The 27,940-nt window shown below is 48.2% G+C and overlaps 2 protein-coding genes across 9 annotated transcripts in view; one reads left to right on the forward strand and one right to left on the reverse strand.

The window, feature by feature from the left end:
- The window catches only part of TAP1 (transporter 1, ATP binding cassette subfamily B member), a 26,226-nt gene extending 20,982 nt beyond the window's left edge, over positions 1-5,244 (forward strand). For all 8 annotated transcript variants that reach the window (XM_073641916.1, XM_073641917.1, XM_073641920.1 and 5 more), the window contains 2 exons: positions 3,932-4,068; positions 4,487-5,244. In XM_073641916.1, the coding sequence (XP_073498017.1) occupies positions 3,932-4,068; positions 4,487-4,711 (362 nt within the window). In that variant the 3' untranslated portion in view covers positions 4,712-5,244. The remainder of the gene's footprint in view (positions 1-3,931; positions 4,069-4,486) is intronic.
- On the reverse strand, positions 5,235-27,940 carry PSMB8 (proteasome 20S subunit beta 8). The gene is made up of 6 exons (XM_073641923.1): positions 27,584-27,940; positions 26,026-26,170; positions 25,787-25,898; positions 24,337-24,466; positions 11,337-11,541; positions 5,235-5,428 (listed from the first exon to the last, which is right to left on the reverse strand). Exons 1-6 carry the CDS (start codon positions 27,713-27,715, stop codon positions 5,340-5,342), a joined length of 813 nt encoding a protein of 270 aa, XP_073498024.1. The 5' UTR covers positions 27,716-27,940; the 3' UTR covers positions 5,235-5,339.

A 27,940-nucleotide genomic window follows, 5' to 3' on the forward strand; every position in this document is an offset into this window, starting at 1 on the left:
TTTCTGCGGCTGATATGCTCTGTGCTGTGTGCAGCTAATGTGCTCTGTGCGGCTGAGGTGCTCCGTGCGACTGATGTGCTCTCTGCGACTGATGTGCTCTGTGCGGCTAATGTGCTCTGTGCGGCTAATGTGCTCTCTGCGGCTGATGTGCTCTCTGCGGCTGATGTGCTCTCTGCGGCTGATGTGCTCTCTGCGGCTGATGTGCTCTGTGCGGCTGATGTGCTCCCTGCTGTGTGCGGCTAATGTGCTCTGTGTGGCAGATGTCCTCCGTGCGACTGATGTGCTCTCTGCAGCTGATCTGCTCTGTGCAGATGATGTGCTCTGTGCGGCTGATGTGATCTGGGCGGCTGATGTGATCTGGGCGGCTGATGTGCTCTGTGCGGCTGATGTGCTCCGTGTGGCTGATGTGCTCTGTGCGGCTGATGTGCTCCGTATGGCTGATGTGCTCTGTGCGACTGAATTGCTTTGTGCGGCTGATGTGCTCCGTGTGGCTGAATTGCTCTGTGCGGCTGATGTGCTTCGTGTGGCTGATGTGCTCCGTGTGGCTGATGTGCTCTCTGCGGCTGATCTGCTCTGTGCGGCTGATGTGATCTGGGCTGTGTGCGGCTAATGTGCTCTGTACGGCAGATGTGCTCTCTGCGGCTGATATGCTCTGTGCTGTGTGCAGCTAATGTGCTCTCTGCGGCTAATGTGCTCTGTGCGGCTGATGTGCTCTTTGCGGCTGATGTGCTCTGTGCGGCTGTTGTGCTCCGTGCTGTGTGCGGCTAATGTGCTCTGTGCGGCAGATGTGCTCCGTGTGGCTGATGTGCTCTCTGCGGCTGATATGCTCCGTGCTGTGTGCAGCTAATGTGCTCTGTGCGGCTGAGGTGCTCCGTGTGGCTGATGTGCTCTCTGCGGCTGATGTGCTCCGTGTGGCTGATGTGCTCTCTGCGGCTGATGTGCTCTGTGCGGCTGATGTGCTCTGTGCTGTGTGCGGCTAATGTGCTCTGTGCGGCAGATGTGCTCTCTGCGGCTGATATGCTCTGTGCTGTGTGCAGCTAATGTGCTCTCTGCGGCTAATGTGCTCTGTGCGGCTGATGTGCTCTTTGCGGCTGATGTGCTCTGTGCGGCTGTTGTGCTCCGTGCTGTGTGCGGCTAATGTGCTCTGTGCGGCAGATGTGCTCCGTGTGGCTGATGTGCTCTCTGCGGCTGATATGCTCCGTGCTGTGTGCAGCTAATGTGCTCTGTGCGGCTGAGGTGCTCCGTGCGGCTGATGTGCTCTGTGCGGCAGATGTGCTCCGTGTGGCGGATGTGCTCTCTGCGGCTGATATGCTCCGTGTTCTGTGCAGATGATGTGCTCTGTGCGGATGATGTGCTCCGTGTGGCTGATGTGCTCTGTGCAGATGATGTGCTCTGTGCGGATGATGTGCTCTGTGCGGCTGATGTGCTCTGTGTGGCTGATGTGCTCCGTGTGGCTGATGTGCTCTCTGCGGCTGATGTGCTCTCTGCGGCTGATGTGCTCTGTGCTGTGTGGGGCTAATGTGCTCTGTGCGGCTGATGTGCTCCGTGTGGCTGATGTGCTCTCTGCGGCTGATGTGCTCTGTGCGGCTGATGTGCTCCGTGCTGTGTGCTTCTAATGTGCTCTGTGCGGCTGATGTGCTCCGTGTGGCTGATGTGCTCTCTGCGGCTGATGTGCTCTCTGCGGCTGATGTGCTCTGTGCGGCTGATGTGCTCCGTGCTGTGTGCGGCTAATGTGCTCTGTGCGGCAGATGTGCTCTCTGCGGCTGATATGCTCTGTGCTGTGTGCAGCTAATGTGCTCTGTGCTGTGTGCGGCTGATGGGCTCCATGCTGTGTGCGGCTGATGGGCTCTGTGCTGTGTGCAGCTAATGTGCTCTGTGCGGCTGATGTGCTCCGTGCGACTGATGTGCTCTCTGCGGCTGATATGCTCTGTGCTGTGTGCAGCTAATGTGCTCTGTGCTGTGTGCGGCTGATGGGCTCCATGCTGTGTGCGGCTGATGGGCTCCGTGCTGTGTGCGGCTAATGTGCTCTGTGCGGCTGATGTGCTCCGTTTGGCTGATGTGCTCTCTGCGGCTGATGTGCTCTGTGCGGCTGATGTGCTCCGTGCTGTGTGCGGCTAATGTGCTCTGTGCGGCAGATGTGCTCCGTGTGGCTGATGTGCTCTCTGCGGCTGATATGCTCCGTGCTGTGTGCAGCTAATGTGCTCTGTGCGGCTGAGGTGCTCCGTGCGACTGATGTGCTCTCTGCGGCTGATATGCTCTGTGCTGTGTGCAGCTAATGTGCTCCGTGTGGCTGATCTGCTCTGTGCAGATGATGTGCTCTGTGCGAATGATGTGCTCTGTGCGGCTGATGTGCTCCGTGCGGCTGATGTGCTCTGTGTGGCTGATGTGCTCCGTGTGGCTGATGTGCTCCGTGTGGCTGATGTGCTCCGTGCGGCTGATGTGCTCCGTATGGCTGATGTGCTCCGTATGGCTGATGTGCTCTGTGCGGATGATGTGCTCCGTGTGGCTGATGTGCTCCGTGCGGCTGATGTGCTTTCTGCGGCTGATATGCTCTGTGCTGTGTGCAGCTAATGTGCTCTGTGCGGCTGAGGTGCTCCGTGCGACTGATGTGCTCTCTGCGACTGATGTGCTCTGTGCGGCTAATGTGCTCTGTGCGGCTGATGTGCTCTCTGCGGCTGATGTGCTCTCTGCGGCTGATGTGCTCTCTGCGGCTGATGTGCTCTCTGCGGCTGATGTGCTCTCTGCGGCTGATGTGCTCTCTGCGGCTGATGTGCTCTCTGCGGCTGATGTGCTCCCTGCTGTGTGCGGCTAATGTGCTCTGTGTGGCAGATGTCCTCCGTGCGACTGATGTGCTCTCTGCAGCTGATCTGCTCTGTGCAGATGATGTGCTCTGTGCGGCTGATGTGATCTGGGCGGCTGATGTGATCTGTGCGGCTGATGTGCTCCGTGTGGCTGATGTGCTCTGTGCGGCTGATGTGCTCCGTATGGCTGATGTGCTCTGTGCGACTGAATTGCTTTGTGCGGCTGATGTGCTCCGTGTGGCTGAATTGCTCTGTGCGGCTGATGTGCTTCGTGTGGCTGATGTGCTCCGTGTGGCTGATGTGCTCTCTGCGGCTGATCTGCTCTGTGCGGCTGATGTGATCTGGGCGGCTGATGTGATCTGGGCGGCTGATGTGCTCCGTGCGGCTGATGTGCTCCGTGTGGCTGATGTGCTCCGTATGGCTGATGTGCTCTGTGCGACTAAATTGCTTTGTGCGGCTGATGTGCTCCGTGTGGCTGATGTGCTCCGTGTGACTGAATTGCTCTGTGCGGCTGATGTGCTCCGTGTGGCTGATGTGCTCCGTGCGGCTGATGTGCTCCGTGTGGCTGATGTGCTCTGTGCGGCTGATGTGCTCCGTGTGGCTGATGTGCTCTGTGCGACTGAATTGCTCCGTGCGACTGATGTGCTCTGTGCGACTGAATTGCTCCGTGCGACTGATGTGCTCTGTGCGACTGAATTGCTCCGTGCGACTGATGTGCTCCGTGTGGCTGATGTGCTCTGTGTGGCTGATGTGCTCTGTGCGACTGATGTGCTCTGTGCGACTGAATTGCTCCGTGTGGCTGATGTGCTCCGTGTGGCTTATGTGCTCCGTGTGGCTTATGTGCTCCGTGTGGCTGATGTGCTCCGTGCGACTGAATTGCTCCGTGCGACTGAATTGCTCCGTGCGACTGAATTGCTCCGTGCGACTGAATTGCTCCGTGCGACTGAATTGCTCCGTGCGACTGAATTGCTCCGTGCGACTGAATTGCTCCGTGTGGCTGATGTGCTCCGTGTGGCTGATGTGCTCTGTGCGGCCTCGTGGGTCGCACACTCTGAAGGCCAGTCTTGAAAACTCGCAGCAGTAAATGTATGACTCGTGTGTAGAGATAATAGTCATATGCTGTATTTTAGGTGCTGGACAAAAAGGCGCACTTTTGTCTGGGGGTCAGAAGCAGAGAGTGGCCCTAGCGCGGGCCCTGGTCAGGAATCCCCGGGTCCTTATACTGGATGACGTCAGCAGCTCACTGGACACTGAAAGCGAACTCAAGGTGAGTGAACCGATAGGATAATGCTGGCAAAACTCACAGCGTTCCTCCAGATGTGCTGCAGAGCATCGCGCCATACGATATGCTCCATCCATTGGACATTGCGTGTTATACCCGTGTACAGAGTGTGTCATAAATCAGGATTTCTGTTTTCCCTCCATAAATTGCCAGATTTAGTAAGAATGAGAGAATTAACCTACAAAATTGCACCAAATAACTGGAAGGAGCACTGATCAGCGATTATGTAATGGTTACTCCCATATACATAATAGATCGGTGTGGGAATCGCACACATCCTGGTGCCCTCCGGTGCTGCTCCATCTTTGTTTGCTGTTGCACAGCAGATTTTCACCCATGTGTTTCGCTGTGAGGAGGCGCGGACTGTTTTTATATAATTCTGTGATGTGACTTTTCTGCCCAGATACAAAGCACCGTTTATGACAACCCAAACAAACGTACCGTACTGCTGATATCCCACCGCCTGAACGTCGTGGAGAAAGCCGACCACATCCTGGTTCTGGAAGGAGGACAGATCCGAGAGTCCGGCAGACACGAACAGTTACTGGCCCGGGAGGGCGTCTACTGGAGACTCTGGAACAAGCAGCACAGCACTTTCCACAGGGAGAACGGAGACACAGAGGAATGAACATGAGGCCACTGCTGGTTGCTGCTCATTTGTTGCAGTTTTTAGCAGTGAGACATTACAGTCTTAGGCCTCTGCTTTGGCTGTGTAACCCTAAACTTTCGCCGTGACCTATTACTTCTGTTTTGCTGAAGTATTTGCCGTGTTCACACATTAAACCTGGTGCAGATGTTCTTGCTGTCAGTGAATGAGACACCTGTCCATCGCTAATCCTGCCCTCAGCCGAGACGTGGAGTCGATGCTCTGTGAGCGTCACACAAGTTCCTGCTGGTTTGTTCCCTTGTATCAGTCTGCAGCCGGGATGTTTAGCTCACAGAGCATTGTCTAGACCGGATACAATTGTACCCCTCGTGAAAATGGCAGCCAGATATCTCACTAATGAGGTTCACCTACCTGCACCTTTGTCAATTCTGTACTTTTGCCATGAAAACCTTTATCTTCCTATTTGCTTCATTTTATGTTTTAATGTATTGTTAGAAATGTAATAATAATGGATCAGACATAAAAAGTAATAAAACAAGTAAAATGTTAGAAAAGGTTCTTTACTTTCAGGGAATAATAATCGCAGGTTTGAATGGAGAAATGTTGGAGACGGTGATGGAGTCATCGTCTCTGGGCTCAGTCTCTCCGGTTACTTCTTCTCCTCCTTGTACTCGTAGAGCAGGTCGCTGACATCGTACTGCCCGACTTTCACCCATCCGTCCTCCTTCATGTGGTACACTGAGGGGACACAGACCAGTCAGACTTTTAGTTGGTGTCATGTCGAGGGTTTCTTCTCTATATCAAGTTAACAGAGGGGGAAGCCTGGCTTGTAAAGAAGCCACACTTACCGGTCTGCTCCAACGCTGGCACTCTGATGGTCACCGCCGGGCAGACAGGCATCTCAAACACCAGTCACCTGATCCTGCAGCCAATTGGTGGCCTCAGCGGGAAGGTCAAAGGTGGCTGTGAAGTCATCACTTCTGTTTCGACTGAGACCATAAGAGCGGCAGCACTGGAGCGAGGGGGTGGATTCCTCTGGTAAGTAAGACCCCATTGATCCCATGACAGTGGCTCTTAAGTGTGAGGACTGAATGTAGTGGAGGTCGAGTGTGCGCACCTCTGCTCCATTCATTATCTATGAGATTGACGGAAATATCCAAGCACAGCATTCTCAGAATCGATGGGGGTCACAATAGCTGGACCCCCCGCAGTCAGTAAGTTCCATGGATAGTGGATGATTAGCACAAACATTTAACAGTAAATGAAGAGAAGAAAATCCCTTTAAGAGTATATTGAAACGGTGCAGCAGAAACGCCTTCCTTTGTGATGGCCTTTTGCAATGCAATTTTGTTTCACAATCGTGCAGCCATTGACCCAATGCTAGTGGGCAGACCTTCATCCTCACCACCGCTGCACCGACTAATGGGCAGAGCTTCATCCTCACCAGTTCTGCACCGACTAATGGGCAGACCTTCATCCTCACCACCGCTGCACTGACTAATGAGCAGAGCTTCATCCACACCGTCGCTGCACTGACTAATGAGCAGAGCTTCATCCACACCGCCGCTGCACTGACTAATGAGCAGAGCTTCATCCACACCAATTCTGCACCGACTAATGAGCAGAGCTTCATCCTCACCACTTATGCACCGACTAATGGGCAGAGCTTCAACCACACCGTCGCAGCACCGACTAATGGGCAGAGCTTCATCCACACCGTCGCTGCACCGACTAATGGGCAGAGCTTCATCCACACCGTCGCTGCACCGACTAATGGGCAGAGCTTCATCCACACCGTCGCTGCACCGACTAATAAGCAGAGCTTCATCCACACCGTCGCTGCACTGACTAATGAGCAGAGCTTCATCCACACCGCCGCTGCACTGACTAATGAGCAGAGCTTCATCCACACCAATTCTGCACCGACTAATGAGCAGAGCTTCATCCTCACCACTTATGCACCGACTAATGGGCAGAGCTTCATCCACACCACCGCCGCACCGACTAATGGGCAGAGCTTCATCCGCACCAGTTCTGCACCGACTAATGGGCAGACCTTCATCCTCACCACCGCTGCACTGACTAATGAGCAGAGCTTCATCCACACCGCCGCTGCACTGACTAATGAGCAGAGCTTCATCCACACCAATTCTGCACCGACTAATAAGCAGAGCTTCATCCACACCAATTCTGCACCGACTAATGAGCAGAGCTTCATCCTCACCACTTATGCACCGACTAATGGGCAGAGCTTCAACCACACCGTCGCTACACCGACTAATGGGCAGAGCTTCATCCACACCGTCGCTGCACCGACTAATGGGCAGAGCTTCATCCACACCGTCGCTGCACCGACTAATGGGCAGAGCTTCATCCACACCGTCGCTGCACCGACTAATGAGCAGAGCTTCATCCACAGCGCCGCTGCACTGACTAATGAGCAGAGCTTCATCCACACCAATTCTGCACCGACTAATGAGCAGAGCTTCATCCTCACCACTTATGCACCGACTAATGGGCAGAGCTTCATCCACACCACGGCTGCACCGACTAATGGCAGAGCTTCATCCACACCACCGCTGCACCGACTAATGGGCAGAGCTTCATCCACACCGTCGCTGCACCGACTAATGGGCAGAGCTTCATCCACACTGCCGCTGTACTGACTAATGGGCAGAGCTTCATCCGCATCTCTGCTGCACCGACTAATGGGCAGAGCTTCATCCGCATCTCTGCTACACCAACTAAAGGGCAGAGCTTTATCCTCACTGCCGCTGCACCGACTAACGGGCAGACCTTCATCCGCACCTCTGCTGCACCGACTAACGGGCAGAGCTTTATCCTCACCACCGCTGCACCGACTAATGGGCAGAGCTTCATCCACACCACCGCTGCACCGACTAATGGGCAGAGCTTCATCCACACCGTCGCTGCACCGACTAATGGGCAGAGCTTCATCCACACCGATGCTGCACCGACTAATGGACAGAGCTTCATCCGCATCTCTTCTGCACCGACTAATGGGCAGAGCTTCATCCTCACCACCGCTGCACCGACTAATGAGCAGAGCTTCATCCACACCGTCGCTGCACCGACTAATGGGCAGAGCTTCATCCACACTGCCGCTGTACCGACTAATGGGCAGAGATTCATCCGCATCTCTGCTGCACCGACTAATGGGCAGAGCTTCATCCGCATCTCTGCTACACCGACTAAAGGGCAGAGCTTTATCCTCACTGCCGCTGCACCGACTAACGGGCAGAGCTTCATCCGCACTTCTGCTGCACCGACTAACGGGCAGAGCTTCATCCACACCGCCGCTGCACCGACTAACGGGCAGAGCTTCATCCGCACCTCTGCTGCACCGACTAATGGGCCGAGCTTCATCTTCACCTCTACTGCACCGACTAATGGGCAGAGCTTCATCCACACAAATTCTGCACCGACTAATGGGCAGAGCTTCATCCTCACCACCGCTGCACCGACTAATGGGCAGAGCTTCATCCACACCACCGCTGCACCGACTAATGGGCAGAGCTTCATCCACACCGTCGCTGCACCGACTAATGGGCAGAGCTTCATCCACACCGGTGCTGCACCGACTAATGGGCAGAGCTTCATCTACACCGGTGCTGCACTGACTAATGGGCAGAGCTTCATCCGTATCTCTTCTGCACCGACTAATGGGCAGAGCTTCATCCTCACCACCGCTGCACCGACTAATGAGCAGAGCTTCATCCACACCGCCGCTGCACTGACTAATGAGCAGAGCTTCATTCACACCAATTCTGCACCGACTAATGGGCAGAGCTTCATCCGCACCACTTCTGCACCGACTAATGGGCAGAGCTTCATCCACACCGTCGCTGCACCAACTAATGGGCAGAGCTTCATCCACACCGTCGCTGCACCAACTAATGGGCAGAGCTTCATCCACACCGCCGCTGCACTGACTAATGAGCAGAGATTCATCCACACCAATTCTGCACCGACTAATGGGCAGAGCTTCATCCGCACCACTTCTGCACCGACTAATGGGCAGAGCTTCATCCACACCTCTGCTGCACCGACTAATGGGCAGAGCTTCATCTGCACCACTTCTGCACCGACTAATGGACCGAGCTTCATCCGCATCTCTGCTGCATCGACTAATGGGCAGAACTTCATCTGCACCTCTTCTGCACAGACTAATGAGCAGAGCTTCATCTGCACCTCTGCTACACCAACTAATGGGCAGAGCTTCATCCAGATCTCTGCTGCACCGACTAATGGGCAGAGCTTCATCTGCACCACTTCTGCACCGACTAATGGGCAGAGCTTCATCCACATCTCTGCTGCACCGACAATTGGACCGAGCTTCATCCGCATCTCTGCTGCACCGACTAATGGGCAGAACTTCATCTGCACCTGTTCTGCACCGACTAATGGGCAGAGCTTCATCCGCATCTCTGCTGCACCGACTAATGGGCAGAACTTCATCTGCACCGACTAATGGGCAGAGCGTTATCCGCATCTCTGCTGCACCGACTAATGGGCAGAGCTTCATCTGCACCACTTCTGCACCGACTAATGGGCAGAGCTTCATCCACATCTCTGCTGCACCAACTAATGGGCAGAGCTTCATCCGCATCTCTGCTGCACAGACTAATGGACAGAGCTTTATCTGCACCTCTGCTGCACCAACTAATGGGCAGAGCTTCATCCACACCACTTCTGCACCGACTAATGGGCAGAGCTTCATCCACACCACTTCTGCACCGACTAATGGGCAGAGCTTCATCCACATCTCTGCTGCACCAACTAATGGGCAGAGCTTCATCCGCATCTCTGCTGCACCGACTAATGGACCGAGCTTCATCCGCATCTCTGCTGCACAGACTAATGGACAGAGCTTCATCTGCACCTCTGCTGCACCGACTAATGGGCAGAGCTTCATCCGCATCTCTGCTGCACCGACTAATGGACCGAGCTTCATCCGCATCTCTGCTGCACAGACTAATGGACAGAGCTTCATCTGCACCTCTGCTGCACCGACTAATGGACCGAGCTTCATCCGCATCTCTGCTGCACAGACTAATGGACAGAGCTTCATCTGCACCTCTGCTGCACAGACTAATGGACCGAGCTTCATCCGCATCTCTGCTGCACCGACTAATGGGCAGAGCTTCATCCACACCACTTCTGCACCGACTAATGGGCAGAGCTTCATCCACATCTCTGCTGCACCAACTAATGGGCAGAGCTTCATCCGCATCTCTGCTGCACCGACTAATGGACCGAGCTTCATCCGCATCTCTGCTGCACAGACTAATGGACAGAGCTTCATCTGCACCTCTGCTGCACCGACTAATGGGCAGAGCTTCATCCGCATCTCTGCTGCACCGACTAATGGACCGAGCTTCATCCGCATCTCTGCTGCACAGACTAATGGACAGAGCTTCATCTGCACCTCTGCTGCACCGACTAATGGACCGAGCTTCATCCGCATCTCTGCTGCACAGACTAATGGACAGAGCTTCATCTGCACCTCTGCTGCACAGACTAATGGACCGAGCTTCATCCGCATCTCTGCTGCACAGACTAATGGACAGAGCTTCATCTGCACCTCTGCTGCACAGACTAATGGACCGAGCTTCATCCGCATCTCTGCTGCACAGACTAATGGACAGAGCTTCATCTGCACCTCTGCTGCACCGACTAATGGACCGAGCTTCATCCGCATCTCTGCTGCACAGACTAATGGACAGAGCTTCATCTGGACCTCTGCTGCACCGACTAATGGACCGAGCTTCATCTGCACCTCTGCTGCACCGACTAATGGACAGAGCTTCATCCACATCTCTGCTGCACCGACTAATGGGCAGAGCTTCATCCGCATCTCTGCTGCACCGACTAATGGGCAGAGCTTCATCCGCATCTCTGCTGCACCGACTAATGGGCAGAGCTTCATCCGCATCTCTGCTGCACCGACTAATGGGCAGAGCTTCATCCGCACTGACGCTGCACCGACTAATGGGCAGAGCTTCATCCGCACCGACGCTGTACTGTCTAACTGAATAAATGCCTAATTGGTGAATAGGTCTACAACAAAATTGTAATATCAGCAATGTCTTTAGTCTGGTGAGGGAAGCTCAGATCCTTCATCTGAAACTTTCTCTTAGGCCACATTCACAGTATTTGGTCAGTATTTTACCTCAGTTTTTGTAAGCCAAAACCAGGAGTGGGTGATAAATACAGTGGTGGTGACGTGTTTATTATACTTTTCCTCTGATTGTTCCTCTCCTGGTTTTGGCTTACAAATACTGATGTACAATACTGACCAAATACTGAACGTGTGCACGTGGCCTTAGGCAGGAGATCTGGAGAGGATGTTCTTTTAGGTGTATCAAAAAGGGCTGAAGCTTAAAAGGGGGTGGCCCATACAAAAACCTCTAAAACATAAGGCAGGTGATAAATTTATGATCGCTGGGACCCCCCACGGTCACTAGAAAAGGGGTCTTGAATTCCTGTCATGTACACTAGTGGAGCTAGAAAAATATTGTAAAGAGAAGTAATAAAATGGGAAAAAACGTACATATTGAGTGTACATGCCTATTTATATATGAGCCATGGCTTTATATCTGCAGACAGTAGCAGAGGTACTTACTGTTCACTACCCCTCCGGAATAATTATCACGGTGTGCAGCATAACTGATGGCTCTGCGGCCCAGGTCATACGCCTCTTCAGGGGTCAGATCCTTACGGTATCCGCTGTCCATAACTCCATAAGCAAAGGAACTTCCCGATCCGGTGGAGAACATGTAATTGGAGAGTCTCGTCCCGTTTTCATTCACGTAATATAAACCAGGGCCCTGTGGGTTACACAGAATGTAAAAGGTTCTAATGCTTGGTTTATGTACAGAACACACCGTCGCTCCTCATCGTCAGCATTATGTAGAGAACACACCATCGTTCCTCATCAGCATTATGTACAGAACACACCATCGTTCCTCATCAGCATTATGTACAGAACACACCGTCGCTCCTCATCAGCATTATGTACAGAACACACCGTCGCTCCTCATCGTCAGTATTATGTACAGAACACACCATCGCTCCTCATCGTCAGTATTATGTACAGAACACACCGTCGCTCCTCATCGTCAGCATTATGTAGAGAACACACCATCGTTCCTCATCAGCATTATGTACAGAACACACCATCGCTCCTCATCAGCATTATGTAGAGAACACACCATCGCTCCTCATCGTCAGTATTATGTACAGAACACACCATCGCTCCTCATCGTCAGTATTATGTACAGAACACACCATCGCTCCTCATCAGCATTATGTAGAGAACACACCATCGCTCCTCATCGTCAGTATTATGTACAGAACACACCATCGCTCCTCATCGTCAGTATTATGTACAGAACACACCATCACTCCTCATCGTCAGTATTATGTACAGAACACACCATCGTTCCTCATCAGCATTATGTACAGAACACACCGTCGCTCCTCATCGTCAGTATTATGTACAGAACACACCATCGCTCCTCATCGTCAGTATTATGTACAGAACACACCATCGCTCCTCATCAGCATTATGTAGAGAACACACCATCGCTCCTCATCGTCAGTATTATGTACAGAACACACCATCGCTCCTCATCGTCAGTATTATGTACAGAACACACCATCACTCCTCATCGTCAGTATTATGTACAGAACACACCATCGTTCCTCATCGTCAGTATTATGTACAGAACACACCGTCGCTCCTCATCGTCAGCATTATGTAGAGAACACACCATCGTTCCTCATTGTCAGTATTATGTACAGAACACAGCATCGCTCCTCATCGTCAGTATTATGTACAGAACACACCATCACTCCTGATCGTCAGTATTATGTACAGAACACACCATCGTTCCTCATCGTCAGCATTATGTACAGAACACACCATCGCTCCTCATCGTCAGTATTATGTACAGAACACACCATCGCTCCTCATCATCAGGATTATGTACAGAACACACCGTCGCTCCTCATCGTCAGCATTATGTAGAGAACACACCATCGTTCCTCATCGCCAGCATTATGTAGAGAACACATCATCGTTCCTCATCGTCAGTATTATGTAGAGAACACATCATCGTTCCTCATCGTCAGTATTATGTAGAGAACACATCATCGTTCCTCATCGTCAGTATTATGTAGAGTACACATCATCGCTCCTCATCCTCAGTATTATGCACAGAACACACCGTCGCTCCTCATCCTCAGTATTATGTACAGAACACAACATCGCTCCTCATCGTCAGCATTATGTATAGAACACACCGTCGCTCCTCATCCTCAGTATTATGCACAGAACACACCGTCGCTCCTCATCGTCAGTATTATGCACAGAACACACCGTCGCTCCTCATCGTCAGTATTATGTACAGAACACAACATCGCTCCTCATCGTCAGTATTATGTATAAAACATACCGTCGCTCCTCATCGTCAGCATTATGTATAGAACACACCATCGCTCCTCATCGTCAGTATTAAGTACAGAACACACCATCGCTCCTCATCATCAGTATTATGTACAGAACACACCTTCGCTCCTCATCGTCAGTATTATGTACAGAACACACCGTCGCTCCTCATCGTCAGTATCGAGTACAGAACACACCATCGCTCCTCATCATCAGTATTATGTACAGAACACACCGTCGCTCCTCATCAGCATTATGTACAGAACACACCGTCGCTCCTCATCGTCAGTATTATGTACAGAACACACCATCGCTCCTCATCGTCAGTATTATGTACAGAACACACCGTCGCTCCTCATCGTCAGTATTATGTACAGAACACACCGTCGCTCCTCATCCTCAGTATTATGTACAGAACACACCATCACTCCTCATCGTCAGTATTATGTACAGAACACACCGTCGCTCATCGTCAGCATTATGTACAGAACACACCGTCGCTCCTCATCGTCAGCATTATGTACAGAACACACCATCGCTCCTCATCGTCAGTATTATGTACAGAACACACCATCGCTCCTCGTCGTCAGTATTATGTACAGAACACACCATCGCTCCTCATCGTCAATATTATGTACAGAACACACCATCGCTCCTCATCGTCAGTATAATGTACAGAACACACTATCGTTCCTCATCCTCAGTATTATGTACAGAACACACCATCACTCCTCATCGTCAGTATAATGTACAGAACACACTATCGTTCCTCATCGTCAGTATTATGTACAGAACACACCATCACTCCTCATCGTCAGTATTATGTACAGAACACACCGTCGCTCCTCATCGTCAGTATAATGTACAGAACACACTATCGTTCCTCATCCTCAGTATTATGTACAGAACACACCATCACTCCTCATCATCAGTATTATGTACAGAACACACCGTCGCTCCTCATCGTCAGTATTATGTACAGAACACACCGTCGCTCCTCATCGTCAGTATTATGTACAGAACACACCGTCGCTCCTCATCCTCAGTATTATGTACAGAACACACCATCGCTCCTCATCGTCAGTATAATGTACAGAACACACTATCGCTCCTCATCGTCAGTATTATGTACAGAACACACCATCGCTCCTCATCGTCAGTATAATGTACAGAACACACTATCGTTCCTCATCCTCAGTATTATGTACAGAACACACCATCGCTCCTCATCGTCAGCATTATGTAGAGAACACACCATCGTTCCTCATCGTCAGCATTATGTATAGAACACACCGTCGCTCCTCATCCTCAGTATTATGTACAGAACACACCGTCGCTCCTCATCCTCAGTATTATGTACAGAACACACCGTCGCTCCTCATCCTCAGTATTATGTACAGAACACAACATTGCTCCTCATCGTCAGTATTATGTATAAAACATACCGTCGCTCCTCATCGTCAGCATTATGTATAGAACACACCATCGCTCCTCATCGTCAGTATTAAGTACAGAACACACCATCGCTCCTCATCGTCAGTATTATGTACAGAACACACCATCGCTCCTCATCGTCAGTATTATGTACAGAACACACCATCGCTCCTCATCGTCAGTATTATGTACAGAACACACCATCGCTCCTCATCGTCAGTATTATGTAGAAAACACACCATCGCTCCTCATCGTCAGTATTATGTACAGAACACACCATCGCTCCTCATCGTCAGTATTATGTACAGAACATATACACTATAAAGATGAAAGAGCTGTACTGTTCTGCTTTGCAGCTGTGCAAATGCACCGCCGCTGGCCATGATCTTCTGCAGGCTGTGACCTGCCAGATTGTTCCAGTGTTTGCTGGGTGAGCTGGATGTAACTTTTCAATGGAGAGCCAAAACGAGTCTGATAGACTTGCATTGAGAGTTTGTGACCATTACCCCTGACTTCCGGTCAATCAGAAGTCACGGTCACAAGATGGACAATTGGATCGGCACTGGGAAGAGCAGAAGACAGCGGCTGCTTAGTATATTACTAGGGGCAGGGGACTTACATTAGGTTATACAACGCTGACAATGAAATAAAATGTCGGGGTTATTACAGAACTGACCGGTGACCATAAAATAGATTAGAGTTATCCGCTGCCATGTCCGGCTGGCTTCTCCCAGAACAAATCCAGTTGATTGACAGGTACACACATGAAAGATCTGTCATCTAGAGCAGTGTGGGGAGAAGACGGCCTCTAAGCTTTGTTCTCTCTGAAACTCAACATTGTTTCATAAAAAAATATACCTGACTGCAATCACACAGTCGGGCTCTGATTCATGCCGCCCGTGGTCTGGTCAGCATGAATCACATGGCAGGTTCCCTTTAATGGTCAAATTAACTATTTAGAAAAAAAAATCCACTATACGCAATGTTTAGTATTGAAAAAAGTATTGGTGTCTTCTCAGGTACCATGGGGAGCTCCGTATATGAGCACGGACATCACTGGAGCTTCCAGACACGGAGGATTAATGGGGGGCGTCTGTTATCTATAGGGTATTGTGGTTATCACTTGGGCTCTCTTACAGGATACTGCGCGGTGATATAAAGTCGCCTACTGCACTGTTCTAAACCTGTTTGGTGTGTTTTGCTTATTGGCCAGATGGAGGACAAATAATAACTCTATTCCGGCCTCCATCTGGCAATACAAGGCTAGTGACATATTTAGCATGTACATTCAGTGCTTTCCAAACATACTTGCTAAACATGGATGAAAAACATCATGTGAACGGGTCCTCATAGCGCTCAAACTCTGTCCGCCGGGTACAAAAAACGACAGCATAAAATCGTCCTGTAAAACCACAATCATACATAGACAGGAATGCAGATACAGAGCCACAATCCTTTACCCAGAGAAAACTACACATTATAAATGTACACAGCTTATACATATACAGTATACAAACTAATAGATATACAGGTGCATCTCACCCAGTCTCTGGAGCAGCAGAGGCCTCACAACACAAGCTGCACAGAAGCCATAACCAGGTATATACAGAGAGGAGGAGGACACTGCACAGAATGGAGAGGACTGTAACCGGGGCTCTCTCTTCTTGTCCTGACTGGCTCTGCACATGCTTTCTCTACTATCCCTCTCTTTCCCTCTCATTCTGCTCTGACAGCCTCCAGTGATATAGAGAGGCCCCACAGAGCAGAATGTTGTGATGCAGTTCTGTAGTGCTGCCACCTGCTGGCTAACACAGGAGGCATAATGATAAACTTTCCGATGATGGGCCCCCTCCCCCTCTGGGTCCCTGTGCAGCTGCACCTGCTGCACAGGCAATATGTCCACCCCTGTCGCTCCTCATCGTCAGTATTATGTAGAAAACACACCTTCGCTCCTCATCCTCAGTATTATGTACAGAACACACCATCGCTCCTCATCGTCAGTATTATGTACAGAACACACCATCGCTCCTCATCGTCAGTATTATGTACAGAACACACCGTCGCTCCTCATCCTCAATATTATGTAGAAAACACACCATCGCTCCTCATCGTCAGTATTATGTACAGAACACACAGTGCTCCTCATCGTCAGTATTATGTACAGAACACACCATCGCTCCTCATCGTCAGTATTATGTACAGAACACACCATCGCTCCTCATCGTCAGTATTATGTACAGAACACACCATCGCTCCTCATCGTCAGTATTATGTAGAAAACACACCATCGCTCCTCATCGTCAGTATTATGTACAGAACACACCATCGCTCCTCATCGTCAGTATTATGTACAGAACACACCATCGCTCCTCATCGTCAGTATTAAGTACAAAACACACCATCGCTCCTCATCTTCAGTATTATGTACAGAACACACCATCGCTCCTCATCGTCAGTATTATGTACAGAACACACCATCGCTCCTCATCGTCAGTATTATGTAGAAAACACACCATCGCTCCTCATTGTCAGTATTATGTACAGAACACACCATCGCTCCTCATCGTCAGTATTATGTAGAAAACACACCATCGCTCCTCATCGTCAGCATTATGTAGAAAACACACCATCGCTCCTCATCGTCAGTATTATGTACAGAACACACCATCGCTCCTCATCGTCAGTATTAAGTACAAAACACACCATCGCTCCTCATCTTCAGTATTATGTACAGAACACACCATCACTCCTCATCATCAGCATTATGTACAGAACACACCATCGCTCCTCATCGTCAGTATTATGTAGAAAACACACCATCGCTCCTCATCGTCAGTATTATGTACAGAACACACCATCGCTCCTCATCGTCAGTATTATGTACAGAACACACCGTTGCTCCTCATCGTCAGTATTATGTACAGAACACACCATCGCTCCTCATCGTCAGTATTATGTAGAAAACACACCATCGCTCCTCATCGTCAGTATTATGTACAGAACACACCATCGCTCCTCATCGTCAGTATTATGTACAGAACACACCGTCGCTCCTCATCGTCAGTATTATGTAGAAAACACACCATCACTCCTCATCGTCAGTATTATGTACAGAACACACCATCGCTCCTCATCGTCAGTATTATGTACAGAACACACCATCGCTCCTCATCGTCAGTATTATGTAGAAAACACACCATCGCTCCTCATCGTCAGTATTATGTACAGAACACACCATCGCTCCTCATCGTCAGTATTATGTACAGAACACACCGTCGCTCCTCAGCGTCAGTATTATGTACAGAACACACCATCGCTCCTCATCATCAGTATTATGTACAGAACACACCATCGCTCCTCATCGTCAGTATTATGTAGAAAACACACCATCGCTCCTCATCGTCAGTATTATGTACAGAACACACCATCGCTCCTCATCGTCAGTATTATGTACAGAACACACCGTCGCTCCTCATCGTCAGTATTATGTACAGAACACACCATCGCTCCTCATCGTCAGTATTATGTAGAAAACACACCATCGCTCCTCATCGTCAGTATTATGTACAGAACACACCATCGCTCCTCATCGTCAGTATTATGTACAGAACACACCGTCGCTCCTCATCGTCAGTATTATGTAGAAAACACACCATAACTCCTCATCGTCAGTATTATGTACAGAACACACCATCGCTCCTCATCGTCAGTATTATGTACAGAACACACTATCGCTCCTCATCGTCAGTACTATGTAGAAAACACACCATCGCTCCTCATCGTCAGTATTATGTACAGAACACACCATCGCTCCTCATCGTCAGTATGATGTACAAACACACCGTCGCTCCTCATCGTCAGTATTATGTACAGAACACACCATCGCTCCTCATCGTCAGTATTATGTACAGAACACACCATCGCTCCTCATCGTCAGTATTATGTAGAAAACACACCATCGCTCCTCATCGTCAGTATTATGTACAGAACACACCAACGCTCCTCATCGTCGGTATTATGTACAGAACACACCATAGCTCCTCATCGTCAGTATTATGTACGGAACACGCCATCGCTCCTCATCGTCAGTATTATGTACAGAACACACCGTCGCTCCTCATCGTCAGTGTTATGTAGAAAACACACCATCGCTCCTCATTGTCAGTATTATGTAGAAAACACACCATCGCTCCTCATCGTCAGTATTATGTACAGAACACACCATCGCTCCTCATCGTCAGTATTATGTAGAAAACACACCATAGCTCCTCATCGTCAGTATTATGTACGGAACACACCATCGCTCCTCATCGTCAGTATTATGTACAGACCACACCGTCGCTCCTCGTCGTCAGTATTGTGTACAGAACACACCATCGCTCCTCATCGTCAGCATTATGTACAGAACACACCATCGCTCCTCATCGTCAGTATTATGTACAGAACACACCGTCGCTCCTCATCCTCAGTATTATGTACAGAACACACCGTCGCTCCTCATCCTCAGTATTATGCACAGAACACACCATCGCTCCTCATCGTCAGTATTATGTACAGAACACACCGTCGCTCCTCGTCGTCAGTATTGTGTACAGAACACACCATTGCTCCTCATCGTCAGTATTATGTACAGAACACACCATCACTCCTCATCGTCAGTATTATGTACAGAACACACCATCGCTCCTCATCGTCAGTATTATGTACAGAACACGCCATCGCTCCTCATCGTCAGTATTATGTACAGAACACGCCATCGCTCCTCATCGTCAGTATTATGTACAGAACACACCATAGCTCCTCATCGTCAGTATTATGTACAGAACACGCCATCGCTCCTCATCGTCAGTATTATGTACAGAACACACCATAGCTCCTCATCGTCAGTATTATGTACAGAACACGCCATCGCTCCTCATCGTTAGTATTATGTACAGAACACGCCATCGCTCCTCATCGTCAGTATTATGTACAGAACACACCGTCGCTCCTCATCGTCAGTATTATGTACAGAACACACCATAGCTCCTCATCGTCAGTATTATGTACAGAACATGCCATCGCTCCTCATCGTCAGTATTATGTACAGAACACACCATCGCTCCTCATCGTCAGTATCACGTACAGAACACACCATAGCTCCTCATCCTCAGTATTATGTACAGAACACACCATCACTCCTCATCGTCAGTATTATGTACAGAACACACCGTCGCTCCTCGTCGTCAGTATTGTGTACAGAACACACCATTGCTCCTCATCGTCAGTATTATGTACAGAACACACCGTCGCTCCTCGTCGTCAGTATTGTGTACAGAACACACCATTGCTCCTCGTCGTCAGTATTGTGTACAGAACACACCATTGCTCCTCATCGTCAGTATTATGTACAGAACACACCATCACTCCTCATCGTCAGTATTATGTACAGAACACACCATCGCTCCTCATCGTCAGTATTATGTACAGAACACACCATCACTCCTCATCGTCAGTATTAAGTACAGAACACACCGTCGCTCCTCGTCGTCAGTATTGTGTACAGAACACACCATAGCTCCTCATCGTCAGTATTATGTACAGAACACACCGTCGCTCCTCGTCGTCAGTATTGTGTACAGAACACAGCATTGCTCCTCATCGTCAGTATTATGTACAGAACACACCATAGCTCCTCATCGTCAGTATTATGTACAGAACACACCGTCGCTCCTCGTCGTCAGTATTGTGTACAGAACACACCATTGCTCCTCATCGTCAGTATTATGTACAGAACACACCATTGCTCCTCATCGTCAGTATTATGTACAGAACACACCGTCGCTCCTCATCGTCAGTATTATGTACAGAACACACCATAGCTCCTCATCGTCAGTATTATGTACAGAACACACCATAGCTCCTCATCCTCAGTATTATGTACAGAACACACCATCACTCCTCATCGTCAGTATTATGTACAGAACACACCGTCGCTCCTCGTCGTCAGTATTGTGTACAGAACACACCATTGCTCCTCATCGTCAGTATTATGTACAGAACACACCATTGCTCCTCATCGTCAGTATTATGTACAGAACACACCATCACTCCTCATCGTCAGTATTATGTACAGAACACACCGTCGCTCCTCGTCGTCAGTATTGTGTACAGAACACACCATCACTCCTCATCGTCAGTATTATGTACAGAACACACCGTCGCTCCTCGTCGTCAGTATTGTGTACAGAACACACCATAGCTCCTCATCGTCAGTATTATGTACAGAACACACCATTGCTCCTCATCGTCAGTATTATGTACAGAACACACCATTGCTCCTCATCGTCAGTATTATGTACAGAACACACCATCACTCCTCATCGTCAGTATTATGTACAGAACACACCGTCGCTCCTCGTCGTCAGTATTGTGTACAGAACACACCATCACTCCTCATCGTCAGTATTATGTACAGAACACACCATCGCTCCTCATCGTCAGTATTATGTACAGAACACACCATCACTCCTCATCGTCAGTATTATGTACAGAACACACCGTCGCTCCTCGTCGTCAGTATTGTGTACAGAACACACCATCACTCCTCATCGTCAGTATTATGTACAGAACACACCGTCGCTCCTCGTCGTCAGTATTGTGTACAGAACACACCATAGCTCCTCATCGTCAGTATTATGTACAGAACACACCGTCGCTCCTCGTCGTCAGTATTGTGTACAGAACACACCATTGCTCCTCATCGTCAGTATTATGTACAGAACACACCGTCGCTCCTCATCGTCAGTATTATGTACAGAAAACACCATCGCTCCTCATCGTCAGTATTATGTACAGAACACACCGTCGCTCCTCATCGTCAGTATTATGTACAGAACACACCATAGCTCCTCATCATCAGTATTATGTACAGAACACACCATAGCTCCTCATCCTCAGTATTATGTACAGAACACACCATCACTCCTCATCGTCAGTATTATGTACAGAACACACCGTCGCTCCTCGTCGTCAGTATTGTGTACAGAACACACCATTGCTCCTCATCGTCTGTATTATGTACAGAACACACCGTCGCTCCTCGTCGTCAGTATTGTGTACAGAACACACCATTGCTCCTCATCGTCAGTATTATGTACAGAACACACCATCACTCCTCATCGTCAGTATTATGTACAGAACACACCATCGCTCCTCATCGTCAATATTATGCACAGAACACATCATCACTCCTCATCGTCAGTATTATGTACAGAACACACCGTCGCTCCTCGTCGTCAGTATTGTGTACAGAATACACCATAGCTCCTCATCGTCAGTATTATGTACAGAACACACCATAGCTCCTCATCGTCAATATTATGTACAGAACACGCCATCACTCCTCATCGTCAGTATTATGTACAGAACACACCATCGCTCCTCATCGTCAGTATTATGTACAGAACACACCATAGCTCCTCATCGTCAGTATTATGTACAGAACACGCCATCGCTTCTCATCGTCAGTATTATGTACAGAACACACCATCGCTCCTCATCGTCAGTATTATGTACAGAACACACCATAGCTCCTCATCCTCAGTATTATGTACAGAACACACCGTCGCTCCTCGTCGTCAGTATTGTGTACAGAACACACCATTGCTCCTCATCGTCAGTATTATGTACAGAACACACCGTCGCTCCTCATTGTCAGTATTATGTACAGAACACAGCATAGCTCCTCATCGTCAGTATTATGTACAGAACACGCCATCGCTCCTCATCATCAGTATTATGTACAGAACACACCATCGCTCCTCATCGTCAGTATTATGTACAGAACACACCATAGCTCCTCATCCTCAGTATTATGTACAAAACACACCATCACTCCTCATCGTCAGTATTATGTACAGAACACACCGTCGCTCCTCGTCGTCAGTATTGTGTACAGAACACACCATTGCTCCTCATCGTCAGTGTTATGTACAGAACACACCGTCGCTCCTCGTCGTCAGTATTGCGTACAGAACACACCATCGCTCCTCATCGTCAGTATTATGTACAGAACACACCATCACTCCTCATCGTCAGTATTATGTACAGAACACACCATCGCTCCTCATCGTCAGTATTATGTACAGAACACACCATCACTCCTCATCGTCAGTATTATGTACAGAACACACCGTCGCTCCTCGTCGTCAGTATTGTGTACAGAACACACCATTTCTCCTCATCGTCAGTATTATGTACAGAACACACCGTCGCTCCTCATCGTCAGTATTATGTACAGAACACACCATAGCTCCTCATCGTCAGTATTATGTACAGAACACACCGTCGCTCCTCATCGTCAGTATTATGTACAGAACACACCATCGCTCCTCATCGTCAGTATTATGTACAAAACACACCATCGCTCCTCATCAGCATTATGTACAGAACACACCGTCGCTCCTCGTCGTCAGTATTATGTACAGAACACACCGTCGCTCCTCATCGTCAGTATTATGTACAGAACACACCGTCGCTCCTCATCGTCAGTATTATGTACAGAACACACCGTCGCTCCTCGTCGTCAATATTATGTACAGAACACACCGTCGCTCCTCATCGTCAGTATTATGTACAGAACACACCATAGCTCCTCATCGTCAGTATTATGTACAGAACACGCCATCGCTCCTCATCGTCAGTATTATGTACAGAACACGCCATCGCTCCTCATCGTCAGTATTATGTACAGAACACGCCATCGCTCCTCATCGTCAGTATTATGTACAGAACACACCGTCGCTCCTCATCGTCAGTATTATGTACAGAACACGCCATCGCTCCTCATCGTCAGTATTATGTACAGAACACGCCATCGTTCCTCATCGTCAGTATTATGTACAGAACACGCCATCGCTCCTCATCGTCAGTATTGTGTACAGAACACACCATAGCTCCTCATCGTCAGTATTATGTACAGAACACGCCATCGCTCCTCATCGTCAGTATTATGTACAGAACACACCGTCGCTCCTCATCCTCAGTATTATGTACAGAACACACCGTCGCTCCTCATCGTCAGTATTATGTACAGAACACGCCATCGCTCCTCATCGTCAGTATTATGTACAGAACACGCCATCGCTCCTCATCGTCAGTATTATGTACAGAACACGCCATCGTTCCTCATCGTCAGTATTATGTACAGAACACGCCATCGCTCCTCATCGTCAGTATTATGTGAGATGAGGTAAAGGTGAAGGAGAACAATCACCTTCCTGAACAGTGTCTGGGACTGTGGATGGTGCTGCCCACAAAGTTGATCATCAACAGATGAAGAAACTGACAGACTCCATGGATGGAGCTTATGACTGTTACTGAGAAGAAGGGCGGCCATATTACTATATTGGTCACTGAGATTTTTATGGAAATGTCAGAAATGTATTTTGTTCATTTTTAGCTGTTTGGTTCTTATTCTCACAGATAAAAATAAACAACTGGCTAATAATTGTGCACACAGTGTATGGTAAACTATTATCTCATATTTTAACCATAATTTAATACCAGTTGCGTCACAAAAATAACGATAGTCTGAACACTATATTTTGATGTATGAGGTTTTCGAGCACCACGGTTGGACATGTAGGGACATAAGAAAGATGTGTAAGGTCAGTTTTAGTCTTTTGTAAATCTTGGTTAATTTGCCAACTGGTATTGAAGCAATTCCGCTGCCTAATCATCGTGCCGAGCCCATTACCTTCTCATCCCAGCCGCAGATCATGCTGCCCATGCTCAGTCCTGTACCTCTGTACTCCAGCATCATGTTACATAGGAGTTTGGAGGCCGCCGACACCGTGATCCGGGAATTATTCCGCAGCTGGTATAACCTGATAGACAGAGGAATGTGTGGATATGAGGCAAAATGCATGAATCTTCTGTTCATATGTGCATCTTCCGTTTATAATGAAAGCGAAAACGGGCAAAGGATACCGCCGCCACCCAAAGGACCCCGTTGACTTATAGTGGGATCTGTTTTGCTTCAACATTGTGTCAGTAATTTTGACGGTTCTGTATGTCCTATTAAATCTGGAATCTGCAAGTCTCTGGAGCAGATATGAACATACAGTAGCTAAACTCATGTCAATATATTACAATGACCAAATGAAGTGTTAAAAAATACAGAATAAAAAAAAAGTCACAAAAAATGTAAAATAATTAACACAATAAAAAAAAAAAGGTTTATTCCCACCTCAACCATTTATGGCTGTAATAACTCCTCCCAGGCATCGATCACTGGAGATGGATTTCCAAAAACAGCCGAGATCAGGTGAGAAACACGTCTCTGTAACCGCTATAGAAATTAATGGGACGCGCTGGATGGAGTTATTTCCGCCATGAAAGGCTAAGATGGGAATAAACGAAAAATTCGGTAACTGCACAATGATCAGTATATTGTAAATTCATTTTGAAACACATTCCGAAACGAATAAAGATAAATCAAGTTATTTCTCAATGTAACAATAATGGCTGAATGTTGCATGCCAAAAAAGGTGAGCTGTTAAGGACAGGCAGATCGATCAGATGCAGCGTGCCTCACGTGAGGTGTCTTGGCAAGGATGATAAGAGTCCTGAGAGGTGTCGTCTCCAAGAGCGCAGCAAGTGACCACCACCTGAAAGTCTGATGAGCAGTAAGGCCAGGGTTGCAGAGTCAAGATCCAAGAGTGCTTGTACTGCAAGTAAATCATGTGTCGCGGCAGGAAACAAAGGCCTGAGGTGTAAGTGAAATGTGACTAATGCGTGTTGGTACCAGACATTGTGAAAGACCGGCTAAAGTGTGGACCTGAGACTTAAGAGTGAAGAACAGAGTGAGGCTTCTGTACATGTAACCAGAGGCTGAGATATGTTTAGGTTTTGTTCAAGTCATTGTGCCTTGAGAATGAGTAAGGTTTACCACCGGTCCAGCGATAGTGTTGTGCCGTTCTTAGTGCTGCTCTGAGAAGGGAGCACTGTTAGGTTCAAACTTCCTAAATTCTTTACTTGGTGTCGCACACCATCCAGTGCACCCCTTACAAATGGGAGCAGGGAAATGGAATTCAGTTTTCTTTTTATTAGACAGTGTCATTGAGCGAACAATCATTTCAGAATAGTACTCATTAATATAGAGTGTAAAGCCGCTCTAATGCAGTGACGGGTATTATTTCACACACCTGCACTCCTTGGCGAGAAGCCGTTCCCAGTACTGGCAGTCTGCAGCACATCCGGACATGGTGCCCAGCAGGTACGGGTTTATCTCAATCACTTTGTTAACCTTCAGTGTAGCTGTAGGGAAAATGATGCATGGGAATCATTATATGGAAGAAATCAGTCTACCACAGCTAATACTAAATGAAATCAAGTTCTAATATAGAAAGTAGTTCTAATATAGCATGTATTAGCAACCACTCACCGATATACTGTCCCGCCGACGCACGCGAATCCACAGCCACAATCACTCCATGCTGGAACTTGAAGGCCAGTGTGGTGGTCCCGTGCCATGGCTCTAGCTTTACACCATCCACCCCTTCCTCCAGATGATGGAGAAATGCTGCAGGCTGAGAACAATAGTATAAATCATTAGGTCAACATGATCGAGATCTGTGTTTCTCAATGTTCCTACTAAAATAAATTAAGTACCTCTGAAGTTATGATCTGACACTGTGCAGCATAGATACCATTTAGAGACATGTCGTCTACACAATGGGTTGAGAACCTACGGTTTACAGTACATGAACCACCGGAGCCAATATACAGTCCATGTTGCTTTATCTTTGGCCGTCATTGTGAAGGGCAGTCACAATCGAGATTTACCAAAACTACCATAAAGGCAAAGTGCTGGAATTCTCCATAGCACAGATTTCTTCTTTCTCTCACGCTCTTGTACCATCAATTGGAGATTGCTACCCTACAAGTCATCTGACCCTTTAATGAGCCTTGCAACATTACTAAGGATATTGGCCAAGCCAGAAACCAATTTGGAGCCAAGCAACAAACCCATCTGTAGCAAAGCCAGGAACCTATCTGTAGCCAAGCCAGAAACCAATCTGGAGCCAAGCAACAAACCCATCTTGTCAGTAGAGGAGGGTACTGATTGGCTGGATGAGAAGAATTTGACTCAGCTCAAAGGCCTTTTCAACACTAGCATGACCTATTTTTCTCCTGAAAGAGAGGGAATATCTATACTCCACATTGATCTTGATGTAAATATTGGGGAATTATAAATTTAATTATATAATTGCAGGCAAAGAAAATAACAAGCACACAAATACTCACCCTCTGTAGGCCCAGCACTGCATCTCTGACGGTTATTGTTGACAGGCTGCAGTGGTGATGTTATCAGTTATGACTACAGCACACATGACTGATGCAGCCAGTTACTGGTTTCAACGCCACAAGGTCTGAGCCCATTGATTGGCTGCAGCAGTCCCATACATTGTAGTTGTGATGTTACAACTGCTGGGTGTCGTACAAATGCTGCATCCACTTCAAACAACTGACCAGCAGGGGTGCCGAGAGTCAGACCCCCCACCTATATAATACTGGATAACTGTTTTTAAAAGAGTTGCCCGCCTTAAAAAAAAAATACAGCGCAAGGGATGGTTAAAAAAACATAATAATGGATATTCCCTCACTCCAACCATGTTGGCTCCAAAGCAGGCCTCTCTGGGGGTCTTAGGTGGGATAGGAACTGATGATACTGTACTATGGTCACCTGGCCAATGACACTTGTGATTGGCTGCAGCGGTCAGGTGACTGGAGCTGCACATCATCACAGACACAAAGTAGATCCCATACCGACAAATTTTGCCACGTCTGCTTAACAGAAAAATATTTCAAGTTTCTGTAATGCCATGCATTATATATTATTTAATGATATATTATATTATATATTTTATATGATTATATATATATATTATATTAGATATACCAATGAGCAATGTGAAACAATAAGTAAATGTTATCTGTACCTGGCATCCGGGCGGCACCGTCAGTTCAGTGTTGTAGGGTTTAAAGGAGACTGTGGGTGAAATTTTGCCACCGTAGAGGGGCAGTCTCCAGTCCTCATGTCCAGAGGACCCACAAAAACTCAGAAGAGCCATACCAAGGAGAAGAGCTGCCCCAGAAACGTGATCCTTAGTCTTCTAATCTCCCAGATCTATTATTTTCTCTGTTTATTTTCCCTTTATTTTATATAAATCTCTCTTCCCCTTGTTCTTTTTCTGACGTCTTCTGCCTGAATGAAACTGAAAGTGTTGATCATGATCCTACTCTCCTCCTCCTTAGTCTCATATTGACTGTTCATCGTAGCGAAAATCTGAAATAAC

Source organism: Phyllobates terribilis, unplaced genomic scaffold (assembly GCF_046119375.1).
Source record: "Phyllobates terribilis strain yellow unplaced genomic scaffold, ASM4611937v1 Scaffold_7__3_contigs__length_470593459, whole genome shotgun sequence".
Classification (NCBI taxonomy): domain Eukaryota; kingdom Metazoa; phylum Chordata; class Amphibia; order Anura; family Dendrobatidae; genus Phyllobates; species Phyllobates terribilis.

Coding starts and splice junctions, on each gene's coding strand:
- PSMB8 (XM_073641923.1), bottom strand. CDS start 27,715: ATGGCTCTTCTGAGTTTTTGTGGGTCCTCTGGACATGAGGACTGGAGA. Junction 26,171..27,583: donor CGGTGCCGCCCGGATGCCAG/GTACAGATAACA, acceptor TATTGTTCTCAG/CCTGCAGCATTTCTCCATCA. Junction 25,899..26,025: donor GTCGGCGGGACAGTATATCG/GTGAGTGGTTGC, acceptor TTTTCCCTACAG/CTACACTGAAGGTTAACAAA.